The 15,015-nt window shown below is 45.2% G+C and overlaps 1 protein-coding gene across 1 annotated transcript; it reads right to left on the bottom strand.

The window, feature by feature from the left end:
* Positions 1 to 3,000: 3,000 nt before the first annotated feature.
* On the bottom strand, positions 3,001 to 13,725 carry wbp2 (WW domain binding protein 2). Its single transcript, XM_064950663.1, is given in 9 exon segments — positions 3,001 to 3,747; positions 8,782 to 8,852; positions 9,045 to 9,167; positions 9,315 to 9,329; positions 9,332 to 9,457; positions 9,566 to 9,658; positions 10,160 to 10,298; positions 10,420 to 10,528; positions 13,518 to 13,725. Coding segments are annotated over 9 exon segments (783 nt in total). The 5' UTR covers positions 13,577 to 13,725; the 3' UTR covers positions 3,001 to 3,699.
* Between the last annotated feature and the right edge of the window lie 1,290 nt (positions 13,726 to 15,015).

Below are 15,015 nucleotides of genomic sequence, written 5' to 3'. Positions count from 1 at the left end.
ATTAGGCTCTAATCTATGGATTTAACATCAATTAGCAGGGGCACCGCCATGGGTGGGCCTGGGAGGCCATAAGCCCGCCCACTGGGGAGCCAGGCCCAGCCAGTCAGAATTAATTGTTCCCCACAAAAGGGCTTTACTACAGACAAAAACACTCCTCAGTTTCATCAGCTGACCGGGGGGCTGGTGTCAGATGATTCTGCAGGTGAAGAAGCCGGATGTGGAGGTCCTGGGCTGGTGTGGTTACCTGTGGTGTGCCGTGGTGAGACCGGTTGGACGTACTGCTAAATTCTCTAAAACGATGTTGGAGGCAGCTTATGGTAGAGAAATGAACACTCAATTCTCTGGCAACAGCTCTGGTGGACATTCCTGGAGCCAGCATGCCAATTGTATGGTCCCTCAAAACTTGAGACATCTGTGGCATTGTGTTGTGACAAAACTGCACATTTTTTGTGTATTTTTATTGTCCCCACAACAAGGTGCACCTGTGTAATGATCATGGTGTTTAATCAGCCAGTCTTGTCAGGTGGATGGATTATCTTGACAAAGGAGAAATGCTCCCTCACAGGGACGTTAACAAATTTGTACACAACATTTTAGAGAAATAAGCTTTTTGTGGGTGGGTTCTTTTATTTCAGCTCATGGAACATGGGACCAATACTTTACACTTTACTCGCCAGCCAGGGTTGGGCAGGACAACGTTCCAGTGTTATAGTCTTGTGAATCTCTCCGGCAAACTTTTTAAATTGAAAACGGTAACAATCAGAGCGATGGACAAATACTGATTTCAAAATGGACTTCATTCCCATTCATATTATCAAGACAGTGAGGTGAATATCAAAATAGTTTTAAAAGATGCCCTTGCCTTAAAGTTGAACCTCAGATCTTTAGTGTAATAGCCTATAGAGTCAAGTCAAAATATGTTCTGTTCTTTTGAAATAGCCAAACATGTTCAGTATCAGAATGAGACTAAATGAACCGACAGGCCAAATGGATTTGGTGATGTTGTCCTATATTGTATGGACTTATTAGACTGTTAAAATGTAGGGGGAAAGGCAGACATTATATAAACATTGGATTTCTGTGGCTCGAATGTCATAATCATTTGTTGTTTTCAGACATTTTCCTGTGGAAGGCCTACCCATGATGTCAATACCAAAGCTGATCATTTTGACTTGTTTGAATTGGAATGATGTTAATAACAGTGATGACGGTGAGAGCCCAGTATACTTTCTTCGTATATTTTTTTACCAGATCTAATGTTATATTCTCCTACATTAATTTCACATTTCCAAAAACGTGTTTTCTTTCAAATGGTGTCAAGAATATGCATGTCCTTGCTCCTGAGCTACAGGCAGTTAGATTTGGGTATGTCATTTTAGGCGAAAATGGGGGGGGGGTTCCTCTTAACAGGAATGCAAACCACTCTACCTCCTGTTGCTGTTCTTAACATGTAAAGTTTATGATGACAGTGTTGTGATGTCTCCTGTACAAATGTTTTTACGGTTCTCCGAACTTGTCATTTTGTCAAACAAGGCAATGATGTAGCATATAAATGCAGAAAAAGTCAGGTACCCAGGCTAGGATCACAATGTGTACATAAAAAGACAATTAGTTGCAATTGAGACCATGCTTTTGTTTCGTCTTTTCAATAAAAATATTTGACAATTTAAAATAAAATACTCAAATGAATGAGAGTTATAAATAAATATAGTCATATGACTTGTTTACTACATACAGCCATAGCAGGAGCAAAGTAGCCTGATGCATAGTTTTTTTTTAAGTGCAAAGAATCAGGTGACTGCCTTGTGTAACAGAGGGAGAAAGAGAGTGGCCAAAATATTAAGGTGCTCAGATCCGATTCAGAGATTGACCTCAAACATGTTAGTGAAGAACACATCACAAGAAAAGTACAGCCATTACTGTTGTCATAAGACAGAGAACTGACCTCGTCTGTTAGCTAGTGCAAGTCCGGAACACTGCAGAGTGCTGTGACGCAAGTACGACAGCACTTATCCTTGATCTGATGTGGTGGGTGAATGAGTTCTAGAATGTTCAGAAGAGTGACACAGGACATTACATCTTAGGGCAACTGCTCTATACACATACACACACACACACACACACACACACACAGTAGCAGATAGCTATTTCTCTCAAATTTTGGGCACATTTGTTGGGCACATAACATACCTGTTAGTGAGCATTTCTCCTTTGCCAACATAGTCCATCCACGTGACAGGTGTGGCATATCAAGAAACTGATTAAACAGTATGATCATTACAAAGGTGCACGTTGTACTGGGGACAATAAAAGGGCACTCTAAATTGTGCAGTTTTGTCACACAACACAATGCCACAGATATCTCAAGTTGAGGGAGCGTGCAATTGGGAAATTCCACCAGAGCTGTCGCCAGAATTTTATGTTCATTTCTCTACCCTAAGCCAATGTCATTTTAGAGAATTTGGCATTACGTTCAAATGGCCTTACAACCGCAGACCACGTGTAACCACGGCAGCCCCCGGACCTCCACATCCGGCGTCTTCACTTGCAGGATTGTCTGAGACCAGCCACTCAGAAAGCTGATGAAACTGAGGAGTATTTCTGTCTGTAATAAAGCACATTTGTGGGGAAAAAAAATAATTTTGACTGGCTGGGCCTGGCTCCCAAGTGTGTGAGCCTAGGCCCTCTCAGGCACATCCCTGGCCAGTCATGTGAAATCCATAGATCAGGGCCCAATTTATTTATTTAAAATTGACTGATTTCCTTATATGAACTGTAACTCAGTAAAATCGTTGAAATTGTTGCATGTTATGTTAATATTTTTGTTCAGTACAGTTAGTATCAGTATCAGGGATTCACTAGTATTCTAACTAGCTGTCAACTATAGCTGACATTATGGTCCCTATCAACACAAAGGGCGAGTCTTAAATGACACCATATTTCCTATATACAAGGGTATCATTTCAGATTTGTACCATATATGTCAAACTTCACCAACTGTTCTGTATTTAACCTTTTTTTATTCAGGTTAGTCTCATTGCAATAACATTTATTTTTCAACAGAGACCTGGTCCAATGATCTACTGCTATGCTCTCATATTTAAAGTAGTCACATTAAAATCCTGTACAGAAAATAAATAAATAAATAAACAATACAGACTTTCGCTAGCCACTGGATAGATTAGCAAAGAAAAAACTTAATTCAGTCCAGTTTGATAGGTCGTCTCAGAAAACAAATCACTTTCCCATCAAAACAACCTGCTAAACCTTCAGCCTGCCCGTTTCTGCTTCAGCCAACTTGCCGTTGACATGTCTGGCAAGAAAATGTAGGGTTGGCTAACACAGAAAAAGGCAGGTACCCAAGACTTGTACTAAACCTCAGCTTTAACCTAATATCCCCTGTTTCCTGACAGCTTAGGGCCCAAACAAGCTACAATCATATCATCAACCACTCTAGAAGAGCTGTACGTCACACTGTTTAGTTAAAGTCAGCTGGGGATGATATAATTGTTTAGTGGAACTCAGGTAGAAGGGAACTGCCTGTACACAAGCTTGAGAAAGCTGGGGTGGATTCAAAAGGGAGCCAGGTAGACAGGAGGTGTTGGTAGAAGAGACAGAGGAGGAGAAAGGAGGAGGAAACACATCATAGGGATGGAGAGATGGGGCGGTAGAGGCCGTGGGAGCTGGGATACCGATGCTCTACTTGGTCTTCTTGTCCTCAGTAGGAGAGTAGGGGGGAGGTTTGTCCTGGAGAAGAGGAGAAATCACAGCATTATTACAGATATACACAGTACGGAGGACAAAACCAACTCTTGAGTTGAACCCATTTGATTAAAGTGCTACATTGATACTATGCTAATCTGATATCCAGCGCAGGAACTGACAGGGTATAGCAGGATAACATTTGGCATTTGCTTTGCCTGGTTTCTCCAACCTGTCTGTGTCTGATTTCGGGCTGTAGCCGTCATTACATTCTGTCTGCTGGTTGTTGTCATGCAAAAGACGTGCTGGTCTGGCAGTAATTGACGGCTAATTAACATAAACGTTTAGCATCTCCAGGCCCTCAACTCAATTAGGATATGAAGAAATTGTATTTCAGAAGAACAGAATACGAGTTGGCCTACTGTATGTTATCTGGCTATGCTCCGTGCCATAGGCTGTAGGCTTGTTCATTTAGAGGACGATATATGCTTATAAGTAGGCTTGTTCATTTAGAGGATGATATATGCTTATAAGTAGGCTTGTTCATTTAGAGGACAATATGTGCTTATAAGTAGGCTTGTTCATTTAGAGGACAATATGTGCTTATAAGTAGGCTTGTTCATTAAGAGGATGATATATGCTTATAAGTAGGCTTGTTCATTTAGAGGACGATATGTGCTTATAAGAAGGCTTGTTCATTTAGAGGACGATATGTGCTTATAAGAAGGCTTGTTCATTTAGAGGACGATATGTGCTTATAAGAAGGCTTGTTCATTTAGAGGACGATATGTGCTTATAAGTAGGCTTGTTCATTTAGCAGACGATATGTGCTTATAAGTAGGCTTGTTCATTTAGAGGACGATATGTGCTTATAAGTAGGCTTGTTCATTTAGCAGACGATATGTGCTTATAAGTAGGCTTGTTCATTTAGAGGATGATATATGCTTATAAGTAGGCTTGTTCATTTAGCAGACGATATGTGCTTATAAGTAGGCTTGTTCATTTAGAGGACGATATGTGCTTATAAGAAGGCTTGTTCATTTAGAGGACCATATATGCTTAAGTCACATGCTGTTATTTTACATGATTTAATTTTAAGAATAATATAATTGAACTTAATTGAATAAAATACAAAGGATATTTTTCATTCTGGATAGAGTGTACATATGAAGTGGCTATGTTGAGCATAAGTGATCATTTGAAACAAGTCCTATACACTAGAGTTAGAGCTATTTGGCAACTTTAGTTGTGAATGATACAAACCTTAGATCTTTGAAATCAAACATATATGGGCTACATGATGCGACCCATAGGCTATTGATGATTTGAGAAAGTCATTAAAAAAAAGCTTAAACTCAGTTCCTTGCCTCAGGCTGCACACGTTGTTCTCTCTTCAAGTGATCATATTTTCATCCGACAGACTATTCTCAGCTTAGTCTTAACTAATATGTAAAAATGTGTTTTGATTTAGAATGGCAGAAACAGTGTCAAAAGAAAAGACGTATTCACTCGAATAGCGAATGGAGGCCGCTTTCCCACGGCTTGTTTTTCAATCATGCTGGGTAGGCTACTCTGGATATTTCACTCCATGCATCAACCACTGTTTGAGGAGCAGGCAGCCTCTCGCTCTCCAACCCTGTTCCTAAAGCTCCCCCAGTGCTCTGTACGCCATGGGCTCTCCAACCCTGTTCCTACAGCTCCCCCAGTGCTCTGTACGCCATGGGCTCTCCAACCCTGTTCCTACAGCTCCCCCAGTGCTCTGTACGCCAAGGGCTCTCCAACCCTGTTCCTACAGCTCCCCCAGTGCTCTGTACGCCATGGGCTCTCCAACCCTGTTCCTACAGCTCCCCCAGTGCTCTGTACGCCATGGGCTCTCCAACCCTGTTCCTACAGCTCCCCCAGTGCTCTGTACGCCATGGGCTCTCCAACCCTGTTCCTACAGCTCCCCCAGTGCTCTGTACGCCATGGGCTCTCCAACCCTGTTCCTACAGCTCCCCCAGTGCTCTGTACGCCATGGGCTCTCCAACCCTGTTCCTACAGCTCCCCCAGTGCTCTGTACGCCATGGGCTCTCCAACCCTGTTCCTACAGCTCCCCCAGTGCTCTGTACGCCATGGGCTCTCCAACCCTGTTCCTACAGCTCCCCCAGTGCTCTGTACGCCATGGGATCTCCAACCCTGTTCCTACAGCTCCCCCAGTGCTCTGTACGCCATGGGCTCTCCAACCCTGTTCCTACAGCTCCCCCAGTGCTCTGTACGCCATGGGCTCTCCAACCCTGTTCCTAAAGCTCCCCCAGTGCTCTGTACGCCATGGGCTCTCCAACCCGGTTCCTAAAGCTCCCCCAGTGCTCTGTACGCCATGGGCTCTCCAACCCTGTTCCTACAGCTCCCCCAGTGCTCTGTACGCCATGGGCTCTCCAACCCTGTTCCTACAGCTCCCCCAGTGCTCTGTACGCCATGGGCTCTCCAACCCTGTTCCTACAGCTCCCCCAGTGCTCTGTACGCCATGGGCTCTCCAACCCTGTTCCTACAGCTCCCCCAGTGCTCTGTACGCCATGGGCTCTCCAACCCTGTTCCTACAGCTCCCCCAGTGCTCTGTACGCCATGGGCTCTCCAACCCTGTTCCTACAGCTCCCCCAGTGCTCTGTACGCCATGGGCTCTCCAACCCTGTTCCTACAGCTCCCCCAGTGCTCTGTACGCCATGGGCTCTCCAACCCTGTTCCTACAGCTCCCCCAGTGCTCTGTACGCCATGGGCTCTCCAACCCTGTTCCTACAGCTCCCCCAGTGCTCTGTACGCCATGGGCTCTCCAACCCTGTTCCTACAGCTCCCCCAGTGCTCTGTACGCCATGGGCTCTCCAACCCTGTTCCTACAGCTCCCCCAGTGCTCTGTACGCCATGGGCTCTCCAACCCTGTTCCTACAGCTCCCCCAGTGCTCTGTACGCCATGGGCTCTCCAACCCTGTTCCTACAGCTCCCCCAGTGCTCTGTACGCCATGGGCTCTCCAACCCTGTTCCTACAGCTCCCCCAGTGCTCTGTACGCCATGGGCTCTCCAACCCTGTTCCTACAGCTCCCCCAGTGCTCTGTACGCCATGGGCTCTCCAACCCTGTTCCTACAGCTCCCCCAGTGCTCTGTACGCCAAGGGCTCTCCAACCCTGTTCCTACAGCTCCCCCAGTGCTCTGTACGCCATGGGCTCTCCAACCCTGTTCCTACAGCTCCCCCAGTGCTCTGTACGCCATGGGCTCTCCAACCCTGTTCCTACAGCTCCCCCAGTGCTCTGTACGCCATGGGCTCTCCAACCCTGTTCCTACAGCTCCCCCAGTACTCTGTACGCCATGGGCTCTCCAACCCTGTTCCTACAGCTCCCCCAGTGCTCTGTACGCCATGGGCTCTCCAACCCTGTTCCTACAGCTCCCCCAGTGCTCTGTACGCCATGGGCTCTCCAACCCTGTTCCTACAGCTCCCCCAGTGCTCTGTACGCCATGGGCTCTCCAACCCTGTTCCTACAGCTCCCCCAGTGCTCTGTACGCCATGGGCTCTCCAACCCTGTTCCTACAGCTCCCCCAGTGCTCTGTACGCCATGGGCTCTCCAACCCTGTTCCTACAGCTCCCCCAGTGCTCTGTACGCCATGGGCTCTCCAACCCTGTTCCTACAGCTCCCCCAGTGCTCTGTACGCCATGGGCTCTCCAACCCTGTTCCTACAGCTCCCCCAGTGCTCTGTACGCAATGGGCTCTCCAACCCTGTTCCTACAGCTCTCCCAGTGCTCTGTACGCCATGGGCTCTCCAACCCTGTTCCTACAGCTCCCCCAGTGCTCTGTACGCAATGGGCTCTCCAACCCTGTTCCTACAGCTCTCCCAGTGCTCTGTACGCCATGGGCTCTCCAACCCTGTTCCTACAGCTCCCCCAGTGCTCTGTACGCAATGGGCTCTCCAACCCTGTTCCTACAGCTCCCCCAGTGCTCTGTACGCAATGGGCTCTCCAACCCTGTTCCTACAGCTCTCCCAGTGCTCTGTATGCCATGGGCTCTCCAACCCTGTACCTACAGCTCCGCCAGTACTTCATTTGGGAAACCAAGTGAAATATGTTTGGGAACATCAATAGCATTACGTTTTCACAAGGAAACATTTAATTTGACTGTCCAACTCTCTGCTTGCTTGAGAAAGGAACGTAGGAGAGAGAGTAGATGGAAATGCACAGTATAAAGCTAAAATGTCACGCTTCAGCCTATTAATTATGAAAATATTTTTTTAAATCCCTATTACTAGGGAATTTGCAATTTCACTATCATTGTAAGCCAATGCTGTAAGCCTGCCTCGGCCTTTATGTTCTTCCCCAGAATCATATATAGAATGTTTAGAGCGTAGCATAAGGTAACCAGTCCATCCAGTATGCATGATAATACAGTCCTCACTCAAAGAAGATTACTAGAATTTGTTATATTATGAAGTACAGACTCGACCAATTATGTACCAGACATCTGAAATCAGTTTTTATGTTTCTGTGCCATGTGTAACATGCAGTAGGCGATGTATTGTATAACGGGACAATAGAGCCCCGAGTACCAGGCCATTAGCAACCTGATGGTAGTTAGCAAATTGGGTACTACCAAATCATGTCCAGAGTGCATAAAAGGAGATTACGTGACTCAAAAGATACGTGGAATTTTACTGCGGTCATGACTGCTGATGTGGCAGTAATACGGTCACAACACCCCTAGTCTGGCTACTCTCCACCTGAGAGGAAGTGAGCACCTGTTTTCTGGTTGCACTGGAAGTGGGATGTCTCTCACAGGTCTCTGTACCATTGGATTGTTTCTCTCTCTCTCATTGGTCCTGTGCTGCAACCTGCATGGCATTAATTGGCTGTTCTCTAACCTACTCTTTGTTTATTGGGTCAGGCAGCTGTCTGCATTGACTTGTCCTGATGACCCTGCCTCTCCTACCTGCTACTGGGCCAACAGTTTAAATATAAATGGGGAAAATCCATACCCTACTAAAGTGAAATGTTATCTATGTGCATTTAATAAAGTCAGATTTACAGTGGTAAAATGGTAAAAAGGTGGTAAACAGGTGTACCTGTGGTAGGTAGACGGGAGGGAGTGTGGCACAGCTGGCACTGGCTGCTGCCTCTGCTGCCTTTGCCTCGGCTGGGGGAGGAGAGAAGCAAGTTAATTAATTGTCCTATTATTTAATGCTTTGGCAGCATGGGATCGCTCACATCCCGCCAATTAAAACTATCACTGATGAAGGAACTTTGCAAGAGTGAGTTAGACAGAAAGAAAAGGAGAGTGAGCGAGGGGAAGGAGAGAGAGAGCGCGAGAACCCAAATGTATTCTGACCTGCAGGTGTGGAGGGCAGGTCAGGGTTGTGGGGGGCCTGCTGTCCCAGGGGGGCGGAGTAGGGAGGAGGGGGCATGTAGGCCGCAGGGCCATCAAACTGGGCGGGGTTGGGGTAGAATGCATCTGGAAAGAAACAACAGACAGTGGTTAGATATGAGATGCAATTATAGATGGACTGTTTTTTGTGATTAAACTATTTTTCAAAGTTCAATTGGACAAGTACAAAACATTAAAAGGGGGACAACAGTCGGCTTCGTGTCTGGTCAGTACCTGGCGGAGGGGGTTGGGGTAGGAGTACCCGGGTGGGGGTCCCGCCGGGTACCCATTAGCTGGGGGAGGAGGGTAGGCATATGCCCCGTTGGCCATGTACGGACAGCCCCCAAAGCCACCACTCACAGGCTGCCCTCTGGATGCTGCACAGGGGAAGAGGAGAGGGGGAAACATCCATTTCAACTAGCTATTTGAAAAGGAGATAGTCACTGGGTAAAATGGTCAAAGATTAAAGCTCCAACGTTCTTCACCTTGTGCAGCGACCTGTAACATGCACTGTCCAAACTCAATGGCTCCTCCAGCAGCAAACACCAGCTTAAAGGTGGCACAGCCTTCCCAGCCTCCTGAGATCGTGATAGAAGTACAGTTAACTCTTTCAAAAAATAAAATATTAAATCTGGAATATGTTTTAACTAAAGCGAGCCTGTTCCTCCAAGGTTTGGCAGGGAGATCAAGAAGACTTTCCTTCTCAGTCCATTTTAAGCACAGAAGTGGTCCTTGGCTAGGTATAAATCTACTTATTATACAGTCACTTTACCTCTACCTACATGTACAAATTACCTTGACTAACCTGTACCCCCACACACTGACTCGGTACCAGTACCCCCTGTATATAGCCTCATTATTGTTATTTTATTGTGTTAATTATATTTAGTAAATATGTTCGTTACTATTTTCCTAACGGAATTGTTGGTGAAGGGCTTGTAAGCAAGCATTTCACGGTAAGCACATGTGACAAATACAATTTGATTTGATTTATGTTTCTCTGCTACTGACAGTGTGAAGTTCTTTGAGGTGTGATGGGATACAGTCAGCCTCATCCTCTCACACAAACACACACACACCTCCGGGCTCTGCGCTGACTGTGCCTTTGATGTAGTTGGCCCCCAGGACAGGCTGTTTGACCTCACAGCCCTTCATCAGGTAGAAAGGCATCATGAAGGACAGCAGAGCATCATGACCCCCCTTCGCCACAAAGATCACCTGGGGACAGACAACCTTGATTACACCCATCATTTTCTTTCATATCTAGTGCCTATAGGGTTAGGGACTGGGTTGGGGTGTTTGAAAAATGTGCATGGTAATGAAGTGTGTCTCCTCTTACCCTGTAGGGGGTCAGGAAGATGCTTCCCTTCTTACTCTTCCTGAAGGCATCAGGCAGGCACTCAGCTTCACAGAATACAAGCTCCACGTTCTCATAGCTCATCAACACACTGATGACACACACACACACACACTTGTCAATATATAATTTTGAAGTTGCAAGTCAATTCAGTGTTCATTTACCTAAATCAACATGACAATTATTATTTTCCATAACCACAGATAAAAATAAAACATTAAAAAAGAGCATGCTTATGAGATCAGGGGGGCATTGTGCAACTGTCCGAGTTGGTCAGTCACCATAAGTGATCCATTGCTCATCTCCAGTAAAGAGCTAGTAGGCTGTAATAGGCTTAGGCTTGGTGACACACTAGTGGCTGGCTAGACAGTTAGTTACAACACCTTAATACGTTTACTTGCCATGTCCGCATGACAGATACGTAACGCGTATTTCCGGGAAAACGGCATGATTAGTGGAGTAGCGTTGAGTGTAGTGGTGGTTCAAAAGAATATTCTTAGTGTTTGTGACACCTGCCATTTGGTGAGAAGTAGACCCGGTGGCAATGGCAAGACGGAGAATACCCAGTCTGTCTTGTTGAGCTTTGACAGTGTTTCTTCCTCATAAGGTCAGGTTGTAGTTGCTATTCTGTGAGGGCCTATGTTCCAAACCAGCTTCGGTGCTTTAGGTGCCAAGGATTCGGACATGTTACAGCAGTGTGTAGACAGGATATCCCACGATGTGAGAAATGTGTAGGAGGGCAAAGTCAGAGGGAGTGTACAGTTGCGATAGAGAAAGCCCGATGTCAACCGTGGGGGTGCCCATGCAATTGGGAATCCAAAATGCCCTGTGAGAGAGACAGGTTGAGATTGCCAGAGTTTGAGTGGGGCAGAAAACGTCCTATGCTGAGGCAGTGAAGAGAGTAGAGGATAGCCCAAGGGTGAGTTAGGCTTCTCCGAGCCCCCAATTGAGTAGGCCTGAAGAGAGAGAGCCAGAGAGGATGAGTTTTAGTAAGGTTGGATTTCTTGCATTTATAGCCATGGTGATCAACTGCAATGCACTGATGGAGCAAAAATCACAGAAGATAGATCTGGTAGTTGCAGCAGCAAAGATATTTGGGTGTGAGAGATTTTAGTGCAGAAGATCTACGGGAGATTTTGGGAGAAGGGGTTCCATCCTCCCAGGCTGACGGCCTACTGTAGGATCGTTTAGGGCCAAGTAATGGAAGTGGTGGGAAAAGTACCCAATTGTCATACTTGAGTACAAGTAAAGATACCTTAATAGAAAATGACTCAAGAAAAAGTTAGTTACCTAGTAAAATACCACTTAAGTAAAAGTCTAAAAGTATTTGGTTATAAATATACTTAAGTATCAAAAGCAAATGGAATTGCTGAAATATACTTAATTATCAAAAGTAAAAGCATGAATAATTTCAAATTCCTTATATTAAGCAAGCCAGACGGCACAATGTGTGTTTTTTATTTTTTATGTATAGATAGCCAACAATCAGACATAATTTACAAACAAGGCATTTGTGTTTAATGAGTCCGCCAGATCAGAGGCAGTAGGGATGACCAGGGATTTTGATAAGTGTGTGAATTTGACCATTTTCCTATCAAAATGTAATGAATACTTTTGGCTGTCATGGAAATGTATGGAGTAAAACGTACATTATTTTCATTAGGAAAGTAGTGAGATAAAATATAAACAGTAGAGTACAGTTACCCCAAAAAACTACTTATGTAGTACTTTAAAGTATTTTTACACCACTGAGTAGCGGGATGGGGTTGTGGGTTTTTGGGGACAGTGTATAGGTGCAGGATTAGATGGTGCTGCAATTTAAGTTTTTGTAATTCACATTCCAAACTGAGAAAGGCAGCAATATGCCAAAAAGGGTCTAGTCTGCCAGAAATTCACAATAGGAAGAATAAGACCAGGTCAAATCATGACTTCAGTGATCTTCAGGTCAGAGTTCTAGAAAGATGCCAGAGTTTCCGAGTTGGATGACCGTTCAGAGGTCGTTTTTTTTCTCTCTCCAGAGTTCCCGGTTGTTTTGAACGCGGCATAAACTCAACCTAAACTGATGAGCTGAAGTGACACTGACAGACAGTCAACACACGATTTGATTGTCATCATTATGCAAGAATTAGCTTCTGAGTCCTGGCCAAGTTGTTGACAAGGCAAGATAGATGCACTATTGTAAAGTGGCTGTTCCACTGGATGTCAGAAGGTGAATTCACCAATTTGTAAGTCGCTCTGGATAAGAGCGTCTGCTAAATGACTTAAATGTAAATGTAATGTAAATGTATTAGCTAGTTTGCTAGGTGCCTGAAAGAATACGCAATGTCAAAGCTACAGTAGCTACAATACATTGAATGGCTCGCTGGTAAAATACACAGAAAGCTAACTAACGTTACATAGCTAGACATTGCCTAGCTACATAGGGAGAATCTCAATTGCATACTCCTAGGTTCTTCCCCTCTGGCCTTCTCCTCCAAATGGGTTTTGAGGAGGTGAAGAGAGGACGAGGAGATTCCCCTATAGACACAGCTAACTAACGTAACTCTACCAAAGACGGTACAGTATAAAGACAGGAAGGAATTGCTTCTTGGATAGAAATTCCGGATGACGCTTGAAGGCGATGTCATGGCGATGTTGGCTAGCGAAGCTCATGCGCATAGACACGTTAGGCTCGTCTCACGCCGAACTGCGCATGTGTAGACCGTCAACTCAAAGGCACTCCTTCGATATAAAGTCGTTTTTGACGAAAATAAAAACGTGTCAGTTTGTCACTTTCACGAGGTTGGAGTAATAACATGTTCAAATACTTAAGACATTGGCACGAATCTAGGTGGTGCCTTTACATTTCATGAAAATTAACAACCAATTAATATTTTTTCAATTCTCTCATTGACTTCTCCAACCCCCAAATCCCGGCCTGGTCTGTTTAGTCTGCTTCGCAAGCGTTCACAGAAGTCTAGCGATGTTCCGTATCTCTGTTAAGAAACTCTGTGCGTCTACTACGGCTGGCTTGCTCAGGTTGACTGGAGAGCATTAAGCTAGCTAGTGTGAGCAAGCTAGCTCTAGCTATCCAACGTTACCTTTCACTGTTGGTGATAATGACGCCTCCGGATTCTGAATTGTTCTTGTTCAAAGCCATTGCGATGTCGCTTCGTAACTACCTAGTGGAATGAACAAAGTAAAAGACTGACAAATGCAGTCTCAATGTGAACTGGATCAAATCGTTGTGTCGTTTCCTAGTCCGCCTGCTTCACGGACCACTTTTGTTGTGATGCTGATGCGCCTGCACTTTCTGGCACGTTACGCCCACACGGCGGTGTCATCTCAAAGTGTCTTTCTGGCCATTTCTAGAGAGAGAGAGAGTGGACGACTTTAGAAAGATGTCATTAAGGTACACAGTGAAGTGGTTTACCATACTGTATTTTGTTAAACATATTAGCAGTTGAATTTGAAAGAGCTCTACAGTACCCAATATTTAGGCTACTTATTGACTATGGGTGCAAGCATAGCTGCTGAGTAGGGGTGTGCCAAATAGTCAGTTATTGTAATAGATATATGGGCAGGTTTCTGGATACAAATATGATCCGAGTATTTTCCGTGATTTTTTTGTTGATTTTTTTTAAATCAGGTGTCAGCACACAACTTTCTAATGTCAGTTGTTCATATGTGCACGTTTCTAAATAACTCAACTGGCTAGTTTGCCTGTCTGTAAAGAGATGGGCGGGCTGTACTTGGATCCTGCTGCTCTGACAGAGCCTATTTCTGAGTCCACTGGCTTCCGATCACTTAGATTGCTGCTGCCTGATACTAGGATTTAACTTTAATTTATTTTGAATCCCTTTTATGTTGTATCCAATTGGTAGTTACAGTCTTGTCCCATCGCTGCAACTCTCGTACGGACTCGGGAGAGGCGAAGGTCAAGAGCCGCGCATCCTCTGAAACACGAAACAATGCACGCTTAACCTGGAAGCCAGCCAAACTAATGTGTCGGAGGAAACACTGCATGTGCCCGGCCCACCACAGGAGTCGCTAGAGCGCAATGGGATAAGGGCATCCCGGTTAGCCAAGCCCTCCCCTAATCCGGACGGCGCTTGGACAATTGTGCACCACCACATTGGTCTTCCAGTCGCAGATTTGAACTAGGATCTCTAGTGTCACAGCTGGCACTGTGATGCAGTGCCTTAGACCACTGCACCTCTCGGGAGGCCCCTGATTTGACTTTTTAAACATTATTAGTCATTTAGCAGACACTCTTATCCAGAGAATGAGTGTATCCATTTTCCATTTATACTGGTCCACCCATGGGAATCAAACCCACAACCCTGGCATTGCAAGTGCCATGCTCTACCAACTGGGCCACATGGGACTAAGCATATCAAGCTATCAATATGCATAATATCAAAAAAATCGGGACAAGGCTAGAGAAGGTAATATGAAATGCTGATGCGGATTCTGACCAGTGGAGGCTTCTGAGGACGGCTCATAATAATGGCTGGTATGGAGTCAATGGAGTGGTATCAACCACATGTAAACCATGTTTTTGATGTGGCACATGCGCCGAATACATCTTTACTGTGA

The sequence above is a fragment of the Oncorhynchus masou genome, chromosome 31 (genome assembly GCF_036934945.1).
Source record: "Oncorhynchus masou masou isolate Uvic2021 chromosome 31, UVic_Omas_1.1, whole genome shotgun sequence".
Taxonomy (NCBI): Eukaryota; Metazoa; Chordata; class Actinopteri; order Salmoniformes; family Salmonidae; genus Oncorhynchus; species Oncorhynchus masou.
Note: the sequence above shows the minus strand (reverse complement) of the source record. Positions and strands in the feature narration are given on the sequence as shown.